Consider the following 24,801-nt stretch of genomic DNA (forward strand, 5'->3'; position numbering starts at 1 on the left):
TTTGTGTATAACAAAAACATTACAAAGGATCCTCTTTACTTTAGTGTTTTTATTTGATTAAAATCCCACTTGAACATAGTATTAGTACTGATAACGTAATTTGACCAGTATTATAGTATGCCTGTTGTGCAGTGTCTAGAGGCAGCTTGTGCAAAAAGAAAATAAATAAACGCCATGGAAGCAAAAAGTATCCAAGGAGAAACGTGTCAAAGTAGTGTCATTCAAGAGCAAAGGTGGTAAAGAAATAGATGTAAAGGCTATGGGTCCTCCCTGCAACTCGAAGGAAATGTATCTATTTAATATTTGGTTCAGTTTTTTGTGTTTTCTGAAAAACCTGAAAAAATGACTTGGGCCATTATTTTAGGAAGGTGACATACTCTGGTGGCCAAAGAGGGGATGTGTGTAAACAAACAGTATGAGCTTGGTTTTCATCTGCATACAGTGTTATTTGAATGCAGGTTACACATATCATACTTCTATCTGACACAAAAAGCACATCTCGTCAGCACATTCATTTGGCTTGAACTTTTCATGTTGGTGGTGGTGGTGGCGAGGGAGATGATCACAGTCTTTGTGGAAGAAGTGAACATTTCAGCTGTTACCCTTAAGGCTGCTTGAGGGCCATGTCGCCAGAATAATCTCAACGCAGTCAACTGTGTCGGCATGTCAACGATCAGCACTTCTACATTGCTTCTCTTGAACAGCTCTATGAGTTCTCACTCTACAGAGCTGCTCAGTTCAAACAAATTAACAGTAAATAAAAGTACACAAATGACTGGAAGAGTGTGTTCATTAAGCCTTAAGCTTATTAGTCCCACAACACAGATGCTTATGGGGAAATTGAGGACATTCACATTCAAACAGAGAGCATCCCGTTTACTTTGCATGTGAAATGAGATTGGCCATTATGGCTTGACAGTCTGTTGGCTCTGTGCAGCACTGCCAGGGGAAAGCAGAGGAAGGCCTCATGGTCGATGAAGCAAAACGAACACAGCTGCAGTTGTGTCCTGCTGTGCACATCTGTAAATTACATGTTTCACTAAGTCCTCAAACAGAACAAGGTGTTGCAGTTTAGTGGTTTTATGGTTTAAGCTGCAGCTCTCAGCAGGTGGTCCAGCTCCCACCATCAGCTTACAACTAATGACAGTGTACATTTGTGTGGTTGATAAAAATGCATGACAACCCTGCAGCAATGGTAACGCTTGTCAAGATGAGATCACAGTATGGCTTATGAGGCTTCATGCTAACATGCACCGACAACACAATTATTTTTCATTATTTTGTTATATTTACAGCAATACCCTTGTCATGTTATATCTTGGATTGATTATTCTTTTTTAAGTATTGACAACTCTGCGTTTCCTATCTTTTTTTTTTTTTTTTTTACTGTTTTTGCCCTCAGTGTTTCATGTCTAGTTTTACTTCCTGCTCTCCTGTGTTTTCCCTCCAGTTTGGTTGCCCTCATCAGTTTCACCTGACTTGTCTGTCACACCTGGGTTTGATTCCCCCTTTGTATTTAGTCTGTGTTCCTTCCCTCCTGTGTCAGTTCGTCATACGTCAAACGTTCCCGTTCTCTCCTCATGTTAAGGACTTTTGAACGGCCATTGTGCTTTTTTCTTTTGGGGTTTTTGTTGGACATTTCTGGATTTTTGGACTCCTGAACAAGTGAGCTTTGTTTTGCATTTTAGTTCTGCAATTGGGTCCTTTGTTTAAATATTAAGACCTATGACAATACTAAGGAGCAGGGCTAGATCATACTGAGCCCCTGAAGTCCAAAAAAGTAAAAAATAAAACTCAAACTCAGAGAAACTGATACAGAGCAACAATATTTATAACAATTACAGTGTTGATAATTGAAGAGATAATGCTATTAGCAGTGACAACAATCAGGTGTAGATACAGTTCTTTCCCTGCATGGAATGAAATAAATTAAACTCGTAAAAATTTAGTGCAGTCATTTTTCAGTATTTACAACCTGTGAAAATGTACGTTGAACTACATGTTTTAGTATTTCAACTTTTACAAGTTATCAAATCATCATCAGAAGAAAGTTTTGTTTTTCAATGTTCTCTCTATGAATGAAGTGACTTTTAGCCCTATTGTTTGTTATTGTAGCCCCGAGAAGCATTTGGGTAACATGACTCCCCCTCCAGGGACCCCCCTCCAGGGACCCCCAGTCTTCTGCTGGGCTGAGTTTCATGATGAAAGGGGCGACCTCTCTAGACCAGGAGCCGGCAAGCATCATCTGCTGTTCAGTTGTTTCACGAACCCCAAGGCCCAATGCAATATGTCCATGTTTTATCCTCACTGCAGAGTTTGTTTACAGCAGATCAGCTTTGTAGTACAACATTATTTTTTACTCTTGTACACTCTGTTGTCAATGTGCAGGGTTGTGCTCTAAGTAACAAATATCTGTAACAAGTAAGTGAGGGGCGCTACGATCAAAATATAATTTCATTTTACTTATAACATTAATTTAATTTAATTCCAATTGCTATGTTTTCCATTCATTGCTGTGTTTTTTTTAAAGGTAAAATTTGCTTAAAAACTGAAGAAGGGATAAAAACTGAGTGGTTGATAAACTGATTTGAGTCCCAGCACTGAAGCTATGTTATACCGCTGTACAAGGAAGTCTATTTCTTTCATTTTAACTAACTTAAAAGCTTGTGGCGGGGTAAGCTAGATTTTGAAAAATTTCAGCGCATTCCTGAAGGGGGGGTTGTGCACCTTTCTTTAAGGGTGTAAATCAATAGCAATGCTCTTTGATTAAATATGCACGTCTAATCTTTTGTTAAGTTGTTGGTTTATTACCGAGGCCCACAGACTCAGAAGCCTTGGTGCAAGAGTTTTCAGAGCTCACACGTCTATCAGCAGGATGTCATCACTATCACAAAAGATTAAACGTCTGAAGAAAATATGAAGTGAACAGCTGCCTAGTGCGTTAACTTAGGTCAGTCCAACACACCTACTTCCACCTCTGTAGACCATTCTGCCAAATTAAAGACTTGTCCTCTGGGTTTTCCTTGGACGATCGTCTCAGCCAATCTGAAGACATGCAATTTTGTCCAGGATAGTTATTGTCAGTGGAACCTATAGCGTAAAATACTGTATGATTTTATCAGAAAGCTAATTGAATTTCAATTTCAGTACGCAAACATTAAAGCTGGAATTGATCATTTAGCTGAATAACACTCAGATTAGATTTCCAATCCTTTATTCACAGAGTTGACAGGGTACTTTCCTGAGGAAGGCTACAGTGTTTTATTCACCCCAACAATGCATGTTCCAATGGGACATAAATAGCATTCAGTTTCAATGTATCAACTTAAGGGATGTCCATCGCTCCCCGGGCAGCTTGTGATGCCAGCAGCACGGCCAGTCAGGGCATTTGAAAGCAGCATTACTCAGTGCAGGGTAAACAAGAGGGGGCAAACAGGTTCATTCATGTAGAAGCAGAAGTTCACTGTAATTGCTTTCTCCTCTTTTTCTTTTCTTCAGTAACACTCTGGGTTCACTAAACTTCATGGTGATCAAGGTTTTGTTGTCACAGAAACTGTTCTATCTCAAAAGTAGCTGGTTTCTGAATCCACTGACATGACCGTCTTTTGGATGACAGATTGGCATATGTTCAATAAAGGACCCTTTAAAGGCGAAATGCCACAGAACGATCTCTTATGTATGCTGGACCTGTTGAAAAGTAAAATCATGCAGAATTGAGAATCTAAATACGTCTGACAAATTCCTAAGAATGGTAACAAAGTTAGTAAGTCAGTAGAGCCTTTTTGAAACACCCTGATAGATTTGATGTCTTCAAAGCCTTTAGATTGACTCCCCCTCTCACCAGCCACATGTCTATGTCTGATCTATCATTATTTTGCGATTGTAAGTTAATAAAAGAAGGAAATGCTAACTCAGTCTTGTAGTCCTGTTTTTGCAGCAAGACTTTTTCAAATTAGACTAAAGGCCTGTTTGGCTTTGAATAAAAAAGCTTCTCATCGAAAGGGCTTGACCTAATAGTTGATATGGATAACATGGATGTAACCTGTAGCTGGACGGAGAGCGTCTGGTGTCTGGGTTTCAAGAAGACACAGCCACCAGACTGCCCAAGTTCATTTTTAGCACAGGTTTTGATCCACTTACTGATGGCAGATGGGTTTGGGTGGATCATGAGCCACCTGAGTCTGCTGTTCTGTGAAGATGGTCATGTGGAGGCCCTGAACATAAGGCCTGAAACATTCAAGAGTCCAAATCAAACATTAGTCCTATTTATACTGCCAGTTCAAAGTGCAATATTTAAATCCATGTGATATCTCACCTTCACTGTCAATGTCAGGCGTAATGCAGGGACCAAGTGATCCCCCATCAGACGCATTACAGGGGTTAGACAGGATCAGTGGAGCCGGGTGGGGAGGACAGCACTGTGTGTGTGCATGTCTGAGTGTGTGTACGGTATATGTGGAGCTCCCGCTGTTTCCCTACCAAGTCGTGCTTCTGCAATGCTGTGAACTCACACACCGGGGTATCAATATCACACCGATGTGGAATCAGTATGTACAAAGATATAATGACAGCAGATATCTGTTGCAGCGCTGTATTAGAATTGCAATCTCTAAAGGGCTACTCTTTCCCTGACATAGAGTAGGACTTTGCTGCTTTGTGCAGATAGCGGCTTGCATAAGCCAAAAAGGGCCTTCCTTGTTTTTCTGCATCGGTATTGCTCTTAGACCATGGGGGTCACAGGCGTAACTGGGAAAGGGGCATTTAAATCAGGAAATCAAAAGACAGGTGCTTCCTTGAAGTCCATGGATTCTTGATATGTATCATACCTGTGAAAAACTGCATCCTTCTTAATGAGTTCATGAAGAGGCTCAGCATGGCATGCACAGTTTTCAACCAAACAATAGTATCCAGACGGGATCCAGTGGATGGGTTTTAAAATCCATCACAACTTTGATTTTGTCCATATCAGGTTTTATGCCTGAAGGTGTGATGCTGTAGACGAGGAAAGTGAGCTCACTGGGACAAAACTGTTGTTTCTTAAGCTGCAGAGATGCACCAGTGGCTTTTAGTTTTCTTAAAGATCAGCCTGATGCTGTTCAAAGGTGGGAGGAGCAACAACAAAATCTTCCAGATACACTGAACACGTTTTAGATGAGTCCAGCAAGGTCTCTGACATGAAAACTGAGAGCACAGAACTGAAAGAGGCCACAGGCCAATATGTTGTTATATGGTGTTAGCTCACTAGTGATGTTCACTCTTTATACAAATCTACGTAGCCTACAAGCAATAGTGAAAAAGTTAGTGGTGATACTGGGCCTTGTGCAAACTGACTTTAATATATGTATAAATCCACAATCCACAGCTTCATGTAGTGTGACACCAACTCTTCCTCAACATGAAACATAAAAAACAGAGGAGATCCAGTGCTGAGTCCACCTCAGCATCCACATTGATAACAAAGTTGTCCCAGGTAGAAGCTGTCTGCTCCACTCTGACCTTTGGTGTAACCAGGGAGGTGCAGCCTCCTTTTAATATGACATTTCTATCTGGACTCATGAGAGCCATGCACATCCTGAAAAACTGACTGCTGCATGGTGCATAGAGTATATGCACGCCTACGATCTCCGTTCATGTAGGCTAATTAAACTGCAGCATTACGTTTTCTGTTCACCAGTATGTTGTTCTCCGCTCCTATGTGTGATTCTGTTGTACCACAGGTAGCATTACTTAAAAGGCATATATTTTCATAAAAGCTTAGTATAGTGGACTCTGTAGCTTCGTCCGCTACTAATGCATTAATTCGTCATTGGCATTGCAATGCAAATAATGCATTAACTCTGACGGCCCTAGAAATACCATAACGTATCCACATGTTACTGCTCAACACTGCTTGGCATAGTGTCTTAATAGGTAATCGAATATTTTACAATGAAAGCAAGGAAAACCCAAGTCCAAGTCCTGGCATATGAAAGCCAAAAAGCTGATCTGTATCTTATTCAGTTGCTTTTCTCCTTCTGTTTATTGCAGCTTCATATTAATGGTCAAAGGCATCTAACAGCCAGTAACTTGATTTATCTCATTTGCATTTTCTCAAATTACGGAAAATATCTAATTTTTAGATTTAAAAACATATATCAGTTGCTCAGCAATTTGCTATAGCAGCATAGGCGTGACAGTCTATATTACTTCAGTATTTCCGGAAACAGTCGAATATGCCCGACACCTCCCGAGGATGTGTGTGGTCGAGGTGTTGAGGATGCTGGGCATTTAAAGAAAAGCCACCGCGGACCGAGGACAGGGAGCTGAGGATTACACGGCTTTATCGGGATCACTAATCGACACTGAAAGTGGAAAAAAATATTTACTTTCAGCAAATGAGTGAAGAATTGACCTCACACTTCTCACTGTGCTTTACAGACCGTTTTCCCAGTCGCCTCGGAGGATAAGAGCAAGTGTTGCGGACTGGAGGATTTAAAGACTCTCTTTTAAATTGGTGTCAAGTCTGGGGACCACACTGCCTTTCTCCTCTTCAGCATATTTCCCGAAATACAAAAAAAAACAAACAGATATCCCTGCGAAATGGTGAGTGATGAAATGTTTTAACCCATCTGTTGTAGGAGAATGTGTGAAGAAGCTTTAATCATATCTCCGGTAAAAAAAAATAAAAAAAAAGAGGACCGCAGCGGGTTGGACACGTTTTTATTTACAAGTCCATCAACATTAACTTAGCTGCTGAAGTTTCACCCAACACTGACGGATGACAACTATACAAAATCAATAAAATATTCTTAACAATCTTTCCCCCTAAAAATCACAGAGTCTCAAAGAGAGAGAACTAAAAGCCCACTGCTTTAATTCTGCATGTTGCCATGTTTAGCCTGAAAGTGGACTAAATGCTTAAATAAACAAATCAGGTTCAGCCTAATAGGCTCTTATAGATCAGAATTATATAGACCGTAGGCTATTGCTCTTTCACGGATTTGCGTCAATATCCATTTAATGACTGTCAGAACAAGCTTTGGCCCCTAAAAACAATTGATTTAGTCTATCCTGCGTAAAGAAGTAAAGACACACCTGCGTTATGCAAAGCAGTGAATTAAAGTCCGCTATGAACGTTTATGGATCAAGCAGAACATCATAATATGAGAACAATTTAATGCCTTCGTTAAGAGTTGACCTATTAGAATACAGTATGCTCTACATAATAAGTGACATCATGCAATTAACATCTTTACATATTTATTTTGATTATCACAGCACAATAGCCTGCAAGGGAACATCATGCGATTTACAGTGCGCTTACTGCTTTTAATGTTTCAGAATCAGAAATATTTTATTAAATCCTGCGGGAAATTTAGTCGTTACAGTTACAATATAGCAGTAAGAAATATAGAAATATACATATGTAGAATATAAAATCAAATAGAAATAATAGAATAAGCAATAATTACCAAGTAAGAGTATCTGTAGAGTAAACTAAGCATAGTGAATATATCAGAATGAGAATCAGATTTATTGGCCAGGTATATGCTTACACACACAAGGAATTTAACTTTGGTGAACTGTGCTCTCATATGTACAGGTACAACATTAAATATCAACAATAAACATAATAAGTAAAGACTTATATTTACATGACTAAATATGAAACAGTGCAGTGGTGAATAGTGCAAAAGATGCTGAAGTAACATGATAATAAGCAAAAATGTGACAGATGGGTCAATTAACATGTCAATTACAGTATTTAGCCTACATAAACAAGTGTGCGTATTGATCATTTAAATAAAATAATATATATGTACGTATATGTGTATTCACATATGGTGATGGTTTGGTTTAGAGTTATATATATATATATATACACAGTGAACAATATTAGCAAATATGATAGGCTAAACCAGATGTGCTGTGTTGAACAGTGTAGATATTAATGTTGCACAGTGTATGTATAAGGCTCAGTAAGACAATGTTATGCAGCTTTGTATCAGATCGAGCCTCATTTCTTGTGTGCTGCTACCCAGCAGCTTATGTGTTTTCACACTCATTAGCTAATTTTATTGACTGACTAAGCAGCACTCACAATTCATTCTTTTGTCAGTTTTCTAAATCAAGATTTGCAACCAGTCCTGTTCAAGCTCCTGATGCAAAAGTCACCTTTTCTCAAGGATGTAGCACATTCTCATATTTGCTGACCCACCAATAATGTTCACAGTAAATGTCTTTTCAAACCAATAATAATATGATAATCATTCATAAGTCTTGGAACAAAGAATTTATTCATATTTTCAATCCTTAAACTCTCACTTAAAGGTTCTATATGTAACGTTTTACAATAATTTTTTTTATCCCCCATTAATAAGCAAACGGTTAACTGATGTGAAAAAGTAGATGTTCACTGTCTATCTGTGTTGCCTGTATAAAATTTTTACCTGCTCCAGGAAGTGACATTTTATGTGCGTTCTCAACGTCCCCCTCACTAACGGCCTGCGGTTTCACTACAAACGCAGGATTTTTGAAAGTTACATATAGCCCCTTTAACAGTTTTCCTCCTCTGACCTCGTCATCACACTCAACTTACTTTTTTATCTCAATTTCTTTACACCCAGAACAACATGTATTTGATGTTAAACAAATATTACAGGTAACTTACTAAATTGGACTGGAGCTCGTGCGTCATTGTCATGGTCAAGGGTTTTCTAAGGCTCTCGCTGCTGGTACAACAGCTGTATGGCCTTTCTTCCTTCCATCTGTCCTCACACTCAGTGGTCCTCCTCATGAAAAATGTTGTGTAATTTCAGGGATGAGCAAGTATCAAATCAGATTTATTTTGCCAGTCTGCATATAAACCAGTTTTTTATTGCTCCTCCGCGCTCTTCACACTAGGACCAGAAGACTGAGGAACCTGGCCGGCTGTTATGGTTCCAATATCAGCCAGTAAAAATGTCCGTAATTTTCTTTAGGGTTTACAATTTGGGGGGAATTTTGATTGGATTTGATACCCATAGTTTAGGATCAAGCATCAACCTCCAGTGTTGAAAAATGAAGCCAAAGCAGCAGTGCAAAAACCTGCAGTTTGAGTGTGTGCTTCAGGCTGGCTCCAAAAGACCCAGAAGTCACACCCATTCAAAAAAGCCATTTTTATAGCAGAAATTAACATATTTTCAGCCTGTTTCAAAAAACTGATACTGTTCTGATGTTCTCATTGGCATACGCTGTATACTGGGGTATAAATTTCTTTTAAATGCATCCGTTTTGTTTTTATGAACGATACGTGTTATCCATAGTTAGGCGCGTAACTGACATGATTGACAGGTGTAACAGTTCATAAAGAGGCTTAAAATCCACCTAAACTCCAGCTCTCAGCCTGTTGTTAGATTGACTGAAAGTTAGACTGAGACAGCATTTCCAGCATGGCGGCAGCTTTAGTGACGTCACCCCCTGCAGGAACAGATGGGTGACGTCACTAAAGCTTCGTCTATCAACATTTACAGATTATCTTTAGAATTTAAAAAAAATCTCACAATTGTGTAGGTAGTAGTCTTTTTGTTGTGGTGACAGCACACTGCATTAAAGGGTCCATATTATGCTTTTTCTGGTTTTATATGCTCTTTAATGTGTTTTCCATGTGTCCTGTGCATGTTTAGGCACATCTATTTGCAAAAATTCAAAGTCTGCGGAAACGTGGCTTCTCCTACGTCCTCCTGTTAGCTGCAGCATTAGCTGCATGTAACGCTCGGTTCTAGCCCCCCTCAAAAAAAATTCCCAGTGTGACGTCTTGTCAGTGTGATATCACTGATCTAAGCCCATTGGCTCGTTGTGGCAAGCCCAGCAGCTCATGTTGTATGCCTGTTAACTTCTGTAGCACGCCCACGATATGCCGTAGCCTGCGGTAGCACAGTAGTGCTAAGGTGCTAATGTTTTTGCTCCCCGGCCCTCGGAGCCATAGTGGCTGAGCGACTGACAAATTACGGCAGAGCCGACAGGCCGACCAATCAGATCAGACTTGACACACGTGGGGACTCTGAACGTGGGCACTTCAGAGCCTTAGAGAGAGAGTCAGAAGCGAGTCGGTGCATGGAGCGGCAGTACATGAAAACAGACACTTTTTTCGAACTTTAGCTATTGTGAACGTACTTTAGTAGGTACATAGATTAAATATACGACGGTGCAATTCAAAAGGGGGATTTAATTTGGTTCAGGTTGTTTTTACACTGCACTTTGTCAAGCTCACCAAACTCAAATGTTATGTAACGTAGCCACCCAGACACTAGTTGGCACACTGCCCTCCGGCCTAATGCTGCACTATGAATCTAAGGTAAACAGCAGGACAGTGGAAGAATGGCATCCTGTCGCACGGCACAGTTTGCCACTATTTAAAAATTTAAAATGGAGATGAAGCTAAATTTTGACTGTGTCAGGTTAAAGTGGCATATCAACTGGAGCATTGTGTTACAACATTTAGCAAAGGCATGTATCTGACGAATCAGGTTAGACTATGTAAATCCTTAGCCGGGGACAGGACTTATAATTTACATTGTAAAGTCAATTTTCCAAAACACGTAGAGAAGACTGTCACTCCAAGCAACTAAAATCACATTAGTTGTCTTGTTAACGTCTGCATGTCTTGTCAAACTGAAAAAATGGTAAATGGAGCTGACCTTGTATAGTTCTTTTCTAGTCTTCTGACTACTCAAAGCTCTTTTACACCACAGGTCACACCTACACATTCACACTCTGATGGGAGAGGCTGCTATGTAGTGAGACCCTCAGAAGTAACTAATCCCATTTATACACATACCTACGCCGTTCACAAAGTTAAGTTGAGTAAGACATGTTGCTGCAGGAGCTGGGGATCGAACCCCCAACCTCCCAGTTGAGAGACGACGATCATTCTCTAGGGAAAACGCCCTCCGAACATCAGATGAGGAGAGCATTGTCAGGCTAGCTAATAAGTTACTCAGCAGTAGCATATTACACAGCATTCAAACGGACCACCTGGCATTGTCACTTGTTTTTTATTTAAATGGACTTCACTTATAGCCCTCCCACCACATCTCCTTTACACTGGGCGTCACATTTACCATTTAAACACATGATGGCAAAGGCATAGTACCAAGATGCCCAGATGCCAGTTAGATGACCAGATCAACCACTGAGTCACAACCACCCCAGATTTTGTGCAGTTCTAGGGCTGTCCCCCTATCTCACTATGTTCCCCAAAGACCTTTCACTGGCAAAACATTTATACTAAAGACATCAGCTTGAACTCCAGTTAGGAATGTGAATCAATTGAGAGCTGGTCACCCAGTAGATAAAGAAGAAGGCTTGTCACTTACATGGTCCCTACACCAGCATAATAAGGTAATATGTTCTACAGCAGGGAAAGTCAATAGTGTAATGCCAAAGTGCAATTAGGCCCTAACTGTTCAGTGTCCAACAGATTACTCTGTGTTCATACGATGTCTGTCTTGGCTTATAGTGTGAATATGCAGTATGTATAAGGCATTCAAGATTCAGGCATCCCAATTGATGTTCCATGAATAGATAGGTTAAAAGTTGCCTATTGACTGTTTATATTGTATGCACTTTCACAAAGTTAAATCTTGCCGTTTCTTTCTGCAGAGAGGGGAACAGATTTTTGATATCAGGCTCTGCGTAGAGACAATTGTATTGGAGTCTTCAGTTTGTCTCTTACATGTTATGGTATTCATAGCTTTCAGTGACGTCACCAGCGAGGAGGGCTGGAGGGCAAAAAACGCTCAGGAAAGTAACGGCCACCGTTGAAAACCCTGTAGAACTGCAGCACAGGCTTTTAATTTAACATCTACTATAAACGACACGTTTACATCACCTGACAACCATAGCAAAACTAAGATATTAAGATAAACTTGCAATACTTTAACAGCACACGAGACACTATTTATAGCGCTAGAAACGGCAAAGTCTGTGCCGGTGTTACGGTTAAAAAAGTTACCATGTTAACTGGTGACTGTCAGCCAAGTGAGTCTGGTTGTCGTACGTTACTTGTCCTAACGAAAGCATATTTGTTTAGATTTCATTAAAACATATCTCATAAGTAATTTTGACATTATGCTAATACAAAAACGGAACAAAGAGGCATTTGTTAGGGCACTTTCAGTCGCGTTAGTCTGAAAGTCATCAGTTAACATGGTCACTCTTTTAACCGTAACACCAGAACGTCACTTCAGTGATATTGCTGATATTTAGAGGAGAATCCCTTTCCTTACATCCCGGTTGAGAAACGACCGACTCTACCACTGAGCCACAGCCAATCATTCTCTAGGGAAAACTCCCTCCGAACATCAGATGAGGAGAGCATTGTCAGGCTAGCTAATAAGTTACTCAGCAGTAGCATATTACACAGCATTCAAACGGACCACCTGGCATTGTCACTTGTTTTTTATTTAAATGGACTTCACTTATAGCCCTCCCACCACGTCTCCTTTACACTGGGCATCACATTTACCATTTCAAACACATGATGGCAAAGTCATAGTTCCAAGATGCCCAGATGCCAGTTAGATGACCAGATCAACCACTGAGTCACAACCACCCCAGAGTTTGTGCAGTTCTAGGGCTGTCCCCCTATCTCACTATGTTCCCCAAAGACCTTTCACTGGCAAAACATTTATACTAAAGACATCAGCTTGAACTCCAGTTAGGAATGTGAATCAATTGAGAGCTGGTCACCCAGTAGATAAAGAAGAAGGCTTGTCACTTACATGGTCCCTACACCAGCATAATAAGGTAATATGTTCTACAGCAGGGAAAGTCAATAGTGTAATGCCAAAGTGCAATTAGGCCCTAACTGTTCAGTGTCCAACAGATTACTCTGTGTTCATACGATGTCTGTCTTGATTCAGGTAGAGGAGAATCCCTTTCCTTACATCGCTGTAGGATGAAAATCTACAAACATACAGGCAGCTTTATGTATTATTGATTGGTCTGGGTCAATAATTCTGATGTTTGAGAAGTGAAGGGCAAGAAATTCCTCATCATTCAAGCATCGGTGAGTGCTAATTAGCTAACATTAGCTAGTTAGCTAACGATAGTATCAGCTGTCAATTGTAGTGTTGGGGCAGTAATTTGAGTTAACGGCAGGAATATTTAGATTAAGTCAACACTATATTTCATGTCAGGATGAGGAGATGTCCGATGTTTCCTGTCACAGGGGCCGCGGAGGGTCTAACAGTATTAATCCACAAACGTCATCCTTTCTGTTTTTTTTCCGTAGAAGCAAAACTCGGGCTCGTCTCCTCAACGGTTAGTGTATCACAACAACTGTATTTCATTTGAAAAATTTAAAAATAAAACAGATAAAAACACGTAGCGGGCAACTGAGACCAGTAACTTCTCAGTAGCGTCCCGTGGTAGAGAGCCTTTCTTGCCCTCCAAGTGGGCGGTTCCATAAGAGCGTGACGTCACATGAAAGCTATGAATTGTTTCTTGACTGATTAACCATCAGAACATTCAGTGACGAACAGACCATAATAACCATATAATAGCCATGCTTTTCTCTGAGACTCTGTTTTTTGCTGCTCCACTAAAATCTGTTGCCAATGATGTTGGCTGATTTCGCCACAAAATAAGGACAAGACTCAACACTGAGAAGAGCTGTATTTCTGTATCGTGTCACAGGGTGGTTGCTGATATCAAAAATTCCTGCTGGCCTGAGAATGTTTGTGCTTGCAAAATGCAATATGTTTGTGATTTAGAACATCCTGTTTATCTGTCTGTCTGTCTAGGACTACTAATACTAATAATAAACTGAGCAGCCGGAATCCTTTTACATTCATGAAGTTTAATAAAAAACGATGAAGACCACAGCTTGGTCTTGCTGTGATGCAGTTGTGAGGTGACTTATGTGATGTCTTGTATTTATTTCTGCTCATTTAATTGATCCATTAATAAAGGAAATAATCCAAATCCATGAGAATGAAAATAAACCGTAACATAGTTGCAACTTTACTTCAGTTATTTTTCAAAGCTTTGAATAGTTGTGGACGTACACATTTCAATGGGTTTAAGTGTTTTTTGTAGACTTCCTATTGGCTCTCTCATCCCTCGCCCCTCACAAACCTTCACTTTAACATTTAGTATGCTCTGTAAACTTACAAAAATGCATTGAAACCTTTTATAAAAATATATTTTTCAATGGAAATGGAATTTTTCTTGCACGTTATATGTCAACCTTTATTTATTTTTTAAATCTTACTTTTAGTTGCAGGTCTCAGGATGACATGATGCCTCTGCTTTACACTTGTGCACATTGCTGTTTGAGCCTGAGTTTTTCCCTCTGTCAGACATGTCTATTATCACTTGCCTCTTCTCCCCTGTCAGCTCCTAAGCATGCTTACTGCTGTGCATCAATTAATAAGCCTTTAACACATATGATTGATGGCTGAACTGTAAGCTGATGACGAGTATACTCTGCTGTTGATGAAGGGCCAAAATCAGCCATGATTATAGTGACATGATTAAAAGAAATGATGTGTTGGAATGATCCTCCACTCCACAGTCTGTTTCTCCTGTGAGGCTCCGTCCACTCAGCTCCAAACGTTAGGATGTTATGGATGAATAGATTCCAGTGTTAGGACTGTGACCTGGACATGCCCCTAGATGCTTACTGAATGTAAAATAATCCCTCATCATCTGTTCAAGGCAGTCACTGTGATGCAGCTATGCTCTGTTAAAAAGGTTTATATGAGAAAAACAAAACCAGTTACTGTCATTGTTACTTTGTTACTCCCTTCACACACCCAAGGCACAGTTAAATTTGATAAAAGCAGGCTAAAATAAGCTTTTAAATATTCTCCACAATTACATATCATTCTATTTTGACAAAATTTATCCTAAAACTTTAATCATTTAATCTTCTAACCTTGACAACTATTGTACAATTTCCTAGTTTTATAAATAATACATCAAGATTACAACAAATATTCCCTCGCAGCTTGGGATATTTCCAGTTAACATTTTGCTTGTTCACAGGAGAGCGAAAACGCCTCCATCAGGCGAAAACGCCTGTCGCTATGGCTCTTTCAAACAGAACAAAAGCCTTGAATTTTGGTAGCAAAAGTAAGAACTACCTTTCATACTTGTACATTACATGTCATTTAGCAATCAGCACAGAGAAATAAAAAAAATCTCCACTTGTTTCTATTTATGTTGAAATAAAACTTAGCTACAATTTTAATATTGTTTTTAGATCATAGGAATCGCTTGTTGAGCATGATTTCTTAATTTATAGATTGTTTCATTATCAATCAATCTTTATTTGTATAGCGCCAACTCATAACAAATGTTATCTCACTTTACAAAAGAGCAGGTTGCAGACCTTACTCTTTACTAAATTATCTACAAAGACCCAACGTTAAGCCATCAGAAGCACTAAGAAACATTTAGCAAAGTTACAAAAAACTGTTGTCTGCCGAAACTGTGTTTGGCACAGGGGAGTCGCAGGAAACAGTCCAGAGCCAGAAGAACCTTAGACAAGAGAGCTCAGGAGCTCCCAGGAAAACAGGTGATTAGTAACTGACATAGTACATGAATATTTACAAAAAAGGAGACCTTGTAAAAGCAGGTCCCTGGGGCTGAGGGATTACATGGAGCCAACTTTGGATCTGGAAATATAAGATTCACAAGGCAATACCAAATAGTTTCATCTTTAAAGGTCACATATTCTCCTCCTCTTTAACCAGTTAAAATAAGTCTCAGAGCTCCCCTAAACATGAAGTTTCTTGTTCTAAATCCTCTCTGATCCTGTATTTGATCATGCCTATAAACCCCTCTATTTCAGCCCTGCTCAGAACAACTTCTCAACTAAACATTTAACACAAAGTAAATGTTCCCTAAAACAACAGGTACTGATAAGTGTGAGCGTGAGCATGACTGTTAGTTTCTCTCTGTGTGTCGGCCCTGTGACTAACTGATGTGTACCCAGCCTCTAATCCAATGCCGACCTGAGGCTGGGTAAGTGTTGTCATCTTGTGTCATCTCTTAATGATTTGCTTGGTACAGTCTCCCCCATGTTGTCGCATTTTATTGAATATCATGAAAACAACCTGACAGTTTCTTGTGCTTGGCCATGTGGCTGCATCCTGGGGTTTTTCCAAATCACAAAGTAGACCTCCTGCTGTAGCTTGTGCTAACACTCTGCAGGAAAACAAATGCTTCTGACAAGCAAACATGACCACCAGCAGCTGAGAGAGTAAGAGCTCCCCCCCTCATGGAAATGCACTGAAAGACTGATTTACATCAATGTAGTCTGGCATGAACTATTAACATGTTTCTATTTTTGGTTAAGAATAATAATTAAGGGCTGCACGGTGGTGCAGTGGTTAGCTCTGTTGCCTCACAGTGAGGAGGTTCCTGGTCCAAATCCTCATTGGACAGGAGCCTCTCTGTATGGAGTTTGCATTTTCTCCCCGTGCATGCATGGTTTCTCTCCGGGTACACCGGCTTCCTCCCACAGTCCAAAGACAAGCTTGTTAGGTTAACTGGTGATTCTAAATTGCCCGTAGGTGTGAATGTGGCTGGTCGTCTGTCTTTATATGTCAGCCCTGTGATTGACTGGTGAACAGTCCAGGGGCCTGAGTCTCGCCCAATGACAGCTGGGATCAGCTTCAGGCCCCCGAGATCCCAAATGGGAAAAAGTAGTAAAGATAATGGATGGATAATAATTGATCATTGCCAGGAATGAGTTTTAATACTAACACTGACTTAAAGTTTAGAATATCAAGTCAACTTTGGACCCCTGACGCTGTTTGATCTCGGTATCTGGCTCTACAGGCTTGTTGATCAGTAGTGATAACGGTCATTTTAACTATTGAGTCAGGTGGGTTTTGTTTGTAAGTCAATCATTTTGCCTGATGTATAAAAAACAGTTTCTGGTTGTCAGGAGTGAAAAACTTTTATTTGTCTGGCACTTGATTTCGGACTAGAAAACACAAAATCCCATACAGATCCCATCCACTCTTCCTTTGTTTAGTGTGCTTTTGCACTGGAAGTTCATGTTTTAAAACTTTATCATTCTTGTTGGCCTAACCAGAAATCAATTAGCAAAGCACATATGATTGGTCAACGCTGTGGTCAGCTTCACCTGTAAGCAGGAACAAATTGTTGTCTGTATGACCCAAGCTGCATGAGTATAGGGAATATGATTTTTTCTGGTTGCTATACTTTAACATATCTTGCACAGATGTCCTCTCAGCAGCCGCCAGTGAGAGCAGCAATGGTGCGGCAAAACCCTTACTCAGGGCTGGCTTCAGGCATAGGCCATCATATGTGGTCCCTTGGATGCCCCATTATAGGGGGCACTGGTGTGAACACTGCATGTTTTGAATATTGCCCTGAATTTAATGAGATATGTAAACCACCTTACTGCCATGTGCTGGGATGTGAAGACACGGCGGTTCGCTATGGGGAAGGGATTTTTGGATAATCAACCTCCATTCGGATGTTATTTCATGCACTGTGAGCACCTTATTAACATCCAAACAAATGTTTCCCTAAATGAAATTGGGGATGTGTACCTCACATTTGATGCACACTTGCTGTCATGCATTAAACATATAACCATTAAAACTGGAGAAAAAGGGAATCAAGGACATTTTTGAATTTTCTGATTGTTTTTACCTACTTTACGATTTTTCTCATTTACTTCAGCTTCATTCTCAAATGCACGAGTGCAAAAGAAAATTAGACAATCAGTAGAAACCAAAACTTTTCATTCTCAGTGAAACTGTCAAACTCTAAACAGCTTCAAAACATTATATTATCATTTGAGCCGTCACACACAAAGTGCTCCATTCAGTTCTCAAAATCACCCAGACATAAATGATTCTGTAAATTTCCTTCTTAAATTATACCCTAAACTGTGTTTGTAGGGAAATGTCAGGTGGCCCGGATACAATAACTTTATTTTTTAATTCTGACATTGTAGTCATGTTCATGAATCTTGTTGCTCACACTCAAAACCATGGACTTTGTGTCATAAGTAGGGTGTGTGTTGGAAGGGGTGTCAGAATTGGAGTGGCAGTAGCTCAGTCTGTAGGGACTTGGCTTGGGAACCGGAGGGTCGTTGGCTCAAGTCCCCTGAACCCCTATCCGTCCAGTTTAGAGATGACCGACTTAGCCCTAACTGTAGTGCATGTTATATCATGCTAGCTGGCTTCTCCGCTTTGTATGTGCAACTCAACCCACCCTGGGTCAAACCGATGGACAGACCGGCCTCTGTATATGTCTGCACACTGTATTGAAAGCACATGTACAGAAACATCTTTGGTCAATTTCGCAAATAAAATTAATGTAAATGTTTGAAATGGCTATGGTTTGAAAAATGTGAAGCATAAATAGACTACTTCTTGTATTTCACGGGTACAGTAACTGTGTGTTGGGAAATGACAAATAAACAATTATTTGTCTTGACTTGATTCCCTCAACAGTAAAGCTGTTTGTAATAAAATAAGCTGTTCTCATATCTACATTCAACATTTCCTATCATAAAAAAGCATGTTAAACGTTAAATGTAGGCTACAGTGACACTCGTTCATCCACTCCTTCAATCACTTGCCTCTTACCAGACCATTAGGAAGTCAAATACTTTTAACATTGACATGGTACCAGTATCATTTTCTGCTGTGACCTGCTGTGTGTACAACCATGCCAGTCCTTCTCCAAGACATAACGTTCACATGTAACCCTAACCCTTATTTGCAACATAAAATTTCCATAATAAGCACATGCTGTACATTTATATAAACCCTAAGTTGCAAAAGCAACCCTTTCCAGTTAAACCATTCCTGACCCTTTTTTTATTGCCTTAAAGCTAAAATCAACCCTTAATATGAACCTTTCCTTTTCTGAAGTCATTTAATGTCTTACAAATATGACGCTCTATCGTAAGTTCAGTCATGAGGACAATATAATTGCCTTTATGATCGGGTCTTTCTCATTCATTCCTTTTTGCATGCTCACTCACGTTTCCGCTGTCATTCTCGAGCTGTCATTTTCTGGGTCTGTCATTGGATAATCAGCTGTCTCGTCAGCGGTACTCAGCTAACCAGTGGCATGGCGTTCCTCTCTCATTTTCAACCTATCATCTTCCTGTTCCCCTTTTTAAATATGATTCTCTCTCTGCCTTCTATCACCGCACGTCTTCACAGAATCATCATCCATCAATTCTTCACCCATCCGGTCAATGACTCATTGATGATGACTCATCAAGTCATCAGCTTCAACACCGGCAGGGTCTGGACTCCATGGGGGGGATCTATTCTGTCGACGCTCAGAATTCTCATTCTCCAAACACATCACCCGCCCCACCCCATACACCCCCCCCCCCCCCACCACCACCACCACCACCCCAATAGAGTCCAAGTGCCACAGTATTTCTGTCAAGTCACATTTCCATGTTATCCATTGTGATAAATAATTGTCTTAATTCTCTCCTGATTGAAGTTTCCATTTGCTTCATCCAGTGAGACTCGGGGGGACATTGATCCGTAGCTCTGATAAGGGAGGAGGAGCTTTTTAAATGAAACCTGGACCTAATCGATAACTCGACTGTTTAAATGACCTGTTTGATCAAATCAGTAATTCCCTGTTACACTGAGCTAGTTTGACTGCTGAATGCTATAGCTAATTCCTAATCTGGGGTGATATGAATCTGTTTTTGTTTTCTGAGCTGTTGGCACAATTTCAACTTTCCCTGTTCAGAAGCAGCAAGTCAGTTAAAGTGATCAATATCAGCATGTATCACATACAGTTAAATATAAATAAAGAGTCTGGCCCTTCCCGAAAAGCCACAGTTCAGTACGGAGTGCCAACTCTTCAGTCGGTGGTTTCAGCAGACTGAAGCCTCGTGGTCAGTCAGTGGCCATTTTTTGGGTCCACCTCAGTAGACTGAACATTTCAGCATGGATACTAACTTCCAGGTTTTGTGCAGTATAGTTCGGATGCATCCTTTCAGGAAAGGAATTGTATTTTAACATCCACAATGCTGTGTGAAATTAAATCTAAAAAGTCACTTAACGTGCGCCTCCAAATCAAAACAAAGGAGGATTAAAAAAAACAAAAACGAGGGTGGTTTGGTTAACGTGCCTTTCAAATGGTAAGTTGTTTAATTGTTGACATGCAACGTGAAGTTTTGTATTATTTACTGAACCATCATGTATATGTGTCAATAACAAGAGGCGGGTTAATGATGCCACTTCCACACTGAATGAATCAGACGAAGTAGGAACAAATATCAGCCTACTGAACAGTATACAGCACAGAGAGAAGGGACTGTCTACTGTCAGATTGTGTAGGCACTTTGCAATTCTGAAACACCCTCTATATCGGAATCAGTCGTCCCATGATCCTTCTACATTAGTTCCTGACATTAATCAGCAGCTGCACAGTCTCTGGGAACACATCACATTTCTGTTCAGATTTCCAGAATCCCTTTGGTTTGGCGAGCTGGATGAAAAGAGTTTGCCTTACAATAGCGAGAACAGTTCAATTGAAACGTAATTAGCTTCCCTTAGCCTCCTTCAGTTTCAGAGAGTACTGCAGAAACAATCAGCTGGACCTCAATCAAGAAATGCTTTGCCTCCATTTCAAATTACATCATATCATATGACCTCTGGGAGCACCCTAGATTTGCCTCATCAACTATTACTGAGCTCTTAATGAAGCAGCCGGCACATGTACCGTCTCACCTAAACTTATATTAAGTGAAAACAAAGAAGCAGCCAAAGAATAGTCTTTAAAAATTGAAACTTTGGCGAAAGATACTGGAGCTTAATGGCTTTAAGGGTTTCTAAGGGAGCTTTATATTTCACTCTCACTCAAACAGGACACATTTATAATGAACTGAATTTATCCTGAATCTAGCAACCAGGACTTAAGACTCATACCCAGTTAGAGCTAAGTATGTCTTAGATCGTTTTTTTCCCCAGCTGTAAATCTGTTTGGTCTGTCTTTAATAACATTTGTGTGAACTGCTTCTAACTGGTGATTGTTATTGTAGGCTATAGGCATCACATGAGCAAAATACCTCTGAGCTTTTTCTCATGATTTAAAAAAGGAGACACATTTATCATACTCGTGCCATTACATTTAAGTTGCTGTCCTACAACTCCCACAGTCCCTCATGGCTCCCAGCCTTTGAATTTCAGAGCTCATTCTACTTAGTTACCATGATCTGGCCCCGACTTGCCTTAACTGAGAGATTTTACTGCTTATTTTGTCAAATGACAATTACCTTGGCGGATATGAATCATGCCCATATGTCCAGTACATTATGTGCCCTTATGGTCTGCTGCGAGTTGAATAAGACAAGGACTGGCAGGGTGCTGGCCCTGTGTCTTTAGGAGCGTGACGTCCCCAAAGGCAGGAGGTTTTGCTTCTGGCTCGATAGCTTGGTTTGCTTGGCTTGATGGCAGCCTGGACCAGGCTCTAAGGGGATGTAACCCACAGAGCCTGGCAGAGTCCTGAGCCCCGGCAATCTGCTGCCTCCCTGGATATTACTGGGCATTGCTAAGATGCAACACCTTGTATGTCACAGCATCAGGGGAAAATCATGCCAAGACAAAAAAAGATAAACAACCCCATTTGTGGCACTAAATTGACTCCGATCGGCTTAAAATCAGCATTAAGGACCCACCCTTTTCTGAATTTCATTTTTGGACGGTTTGAACAGCTGTCTCAGGGTTTCTACAGTGTTTTATATTTACTTTTTTCATCACCTTACTTTCTGCTCTGTATGTGGCTCTATCTATAGGTACTATAAATCAGATTCCATCTTTATAACTCTCTGAATCCAAAAGCTTCTAGAATTATATTCTAAACCATGTTTGTAGGGAAATGTCAGGTGGCCAGGACACAATAACTTTATTTTTGTAATTCTGACAGTGTAGTCATCTTCATGAATCTTGTTGCTCACACTCAAAACCGTGGACTTTGTGTCATAAGTAGAGTGTGACTTTGAATCAGTCTGTAGGGACTTGGGTTGGGAACCGGAGGGTCGTCGACTCATGTCCAGATGCAGACCATAATATGGGAGCATATGGGAGCATATGGGAGCATGGTCTGGTAGCTGGAGAGGTGCAGGGAACTACCCAAATACTGCAGAGGTCCCCTTTAGCAAGGTACCGAACCCCTAACCGCTCTGATGCGCTCCCTGTGTAGCAGCCCCACTCTGACATCTCTCCACTAATTCATGTCCACAGGTCTTGTTTGTGAATGTGTGTGATTCAGGCATATGTGTGTGAGAAGCATGTCTCTAAAATAACAGAGTGTAAAACCAGAATTTTCCTCAGGGATTAATAAATTACATCAAATAAAATTATTTTTAAAGAGTCTTGAGGCCATGCTAAGCATTGGTCTGCTATCTCACACCAACATTATATAGAGGTATATCAAAAGCTGTGACACTCTTGGCTAGTGAAGTTCCCCAGTTTAATCCTCTTTAAAGAGGACATATTATCCCCCTTCTCAAACAGTCCCCTGTGGTCTAAATAAAATATCTGTGCTGTGCTTGGGTCAAAATATAACATGAATCAAGCACCAGAGGAGGTTTGTGACCCTGTATAAACCAGCTCTCTCAGAACACTCCCTTTTGGTGTGTGTGTCTCTTTAAATGCAATGAGCCCCCACCTGAGTTTTCCTGGCAGACATCACTCCTCTGTAGCGAGAATGAAAATGGCAGACCTGTGCTAAAGTTTTGTTCTAGGCTGGGGATGGAGTCCATGGGTGGAGATACCAGGGGAGGGGAGGGCATTGTTTTTTTTTTACCAGAATCCCACTGTGACATCACAAGTTGAGCAAACTTGAAATGGAGCATTTTTCTCTGTGTTGTAAGACTTATGCAGACCACAAACAAAGGACTGGATGAGTTTATTTCACATTTTGTGGGTCAGTAGACACTCAGGTTACCCAGATATATGTTCAAAAACACTGTAAAAGTGGAATATGTTCCCTTTAACATCAGGACTCTCCCTGTCTTAAGCACTGATGGTTTTTGAATCCTATAGTTTTTTTTACGTTGTTGTTTTCTGTATCCTGAAGAGATTCAGATCACATTGATCCATATCATCTCCACCCAGTTGAATACAACCATCGAGGCATGTCACTCTGAATGTTGTGTATTTTTCTACTGTTGGCAAAAAGATGCCTCTTTTTTTTTGCATTTCAAAATGATCTATAGTCATGATCAAGAAATACATGGGTTCTACATGTTAGGTACAAATAACTGTTTAAACTACACTATATATTAGATTTCATTTGAAGAGGTAAGGTCTCTGGAGGCCTTATTGGGTTCTCAGTCCAAAGTCCAAACTTCACATGCCATTTGTACTACTCATTTTGACAAAATGTTTTACGAATCTGAATGGAGGTCTCAGGATGTCCTATGTTAGTGGCAGTAAAGTCTGCGTTTTAATTTATCACCATTGTAGTGCTATTATTTGCAATGTTATCAAAGCTGTTACATAAATACATCATGAATATTTTTTTAATTTAATATTTGTTTAAGTCTTAAGTTCACCAACTTGCAGTTTACAGAACTTCTTGTACAACATCTAATTTCCTTCTTTTTGCCACAAACTCAGGATCTTACCTCCCACAGCATACAAAGATGCAAAATGTTCATGTTTGGACAAATCCTCCAACCTGTGCAAAAGGTTTCATTAACATTTCACTTGGCTCGTTTAGATGCAGTAAGAAAAGTCGATTTACTGTGGCAGTCCAACTAAAACTGGAGTTTTTAAAAGGATGTAAACATGTTAGCCTGACTGAAATCTTACAAAGTCACATTTGACTTAAAGTCAAAGTAACACACTGAGATAATGTGACTGGGGATCCATTTATTCTTGTATTCACCTTAAAGGTTCACCTTGATTTACATAGAAATAGATGAACATGGACTGATCCTCTGTGTTTCACATTGTCCTATCTCTCTGCAGGTGTCACTCCATTATTGTAGAAAGCTGTTGCCGATCAGCTGAAGTGTGGGAACCAGAGGAAAGTGTACCAGTGGTTTGACCATGGACCTAGGATTCAGATGGCTGCCTCCTCTCAACAGTGGCACTCTTTATCTCCTGCTTCTGGCCAAACTGGTGATACCTTCTCTCACCGAAAGTGAGTCCTATTGTGCACACAGTCAGAACTCGGCCCATGTTTTAAAGATCAGGGGCCGTATTCACGAAGCCTCCTAAGTACTAAGAGTTACTCCTAGTGACAACCATCTAGGAAAATTCTTAGAATCATGTGATTTTCTAAGAATTTCACCTCAAAGTTAAGACTAGATCCTTGTAAAGATAAAAGTTAAGAGTCTTAGCCCTTCAGAGAGCTCCTAAGGTGTCAAACAATGAGGAGTAGTGAGGAGGAGTTTTAACAGGATGAAGAGTTTCTCAATCTGAGGAGGAAATGGAGAAATGTTCTGCAAACATAAATAATATTATTGAATCACAGTTGGGCCGAACAGACGGAAATGATTTGTGCAGACATTTCAAGACAAAAATGACTTTTTCAGTGGTTACCTCCACAGGTGGATCCAATCACAAATTAAGACTCTTTACCTGCTGATGTAACCTTCTGCATGTGAAGAAGCTGCTGCACAGTGGGCATGTGATTTCAAACATCTTGTAGGCTGTATACTTATAAAGTATGTCTTACAAATGGTCACATGCTAATTTCATAGTGTTCATAATTACACAATGTCTGACTAGATTCTATGTTTGACTTTTTTTCTCCATTTTGTTGGATCATCCAATCACAGCTTCTGAAAAACAT

At 40.2% G+C, this 24,801-nt stretch overlaps 1 protein-coding gene across 1 annotated transcript in view; it reads left to right on the plus strand.

Moving 5' to 3' along the window:
* LOC132958564 (receptor-type tyrosine-protein phosphatase F-like) overlaps window positions 1–24,801 on the plus strand; it is an 86,048-nt gene that overhangs the window by 1,130 nt on the left and 60,117 nt on the right. The window contains exon 2 of the mRNA XM_061031491.1: window positions 23,973–24,147. Within this exon, the coding sequence (XP_060887474.1) occupies window positions 24,054–24,147 (94 nt within the window). The 5' untranslated portion in view covers window positions 23,973–24,053. The remainder of the gene's footprint in view (window positions 1–23,972; window positions 24,148–24,801) is intronic.

The sequence above is a fragment of the Labrus mixtus genome, chromosome 3, assembly GCF_963584025.1.
Source record: "Labrus mixtus chromosome 3, fLabMix1.1, whole genome shotgun sequence".
Lineage (NCBI taxonomy): Eukaryota > Metazoa > Chordata > Actinopteri > Labriformes > Labridae > Labrus > Labrus mixtus.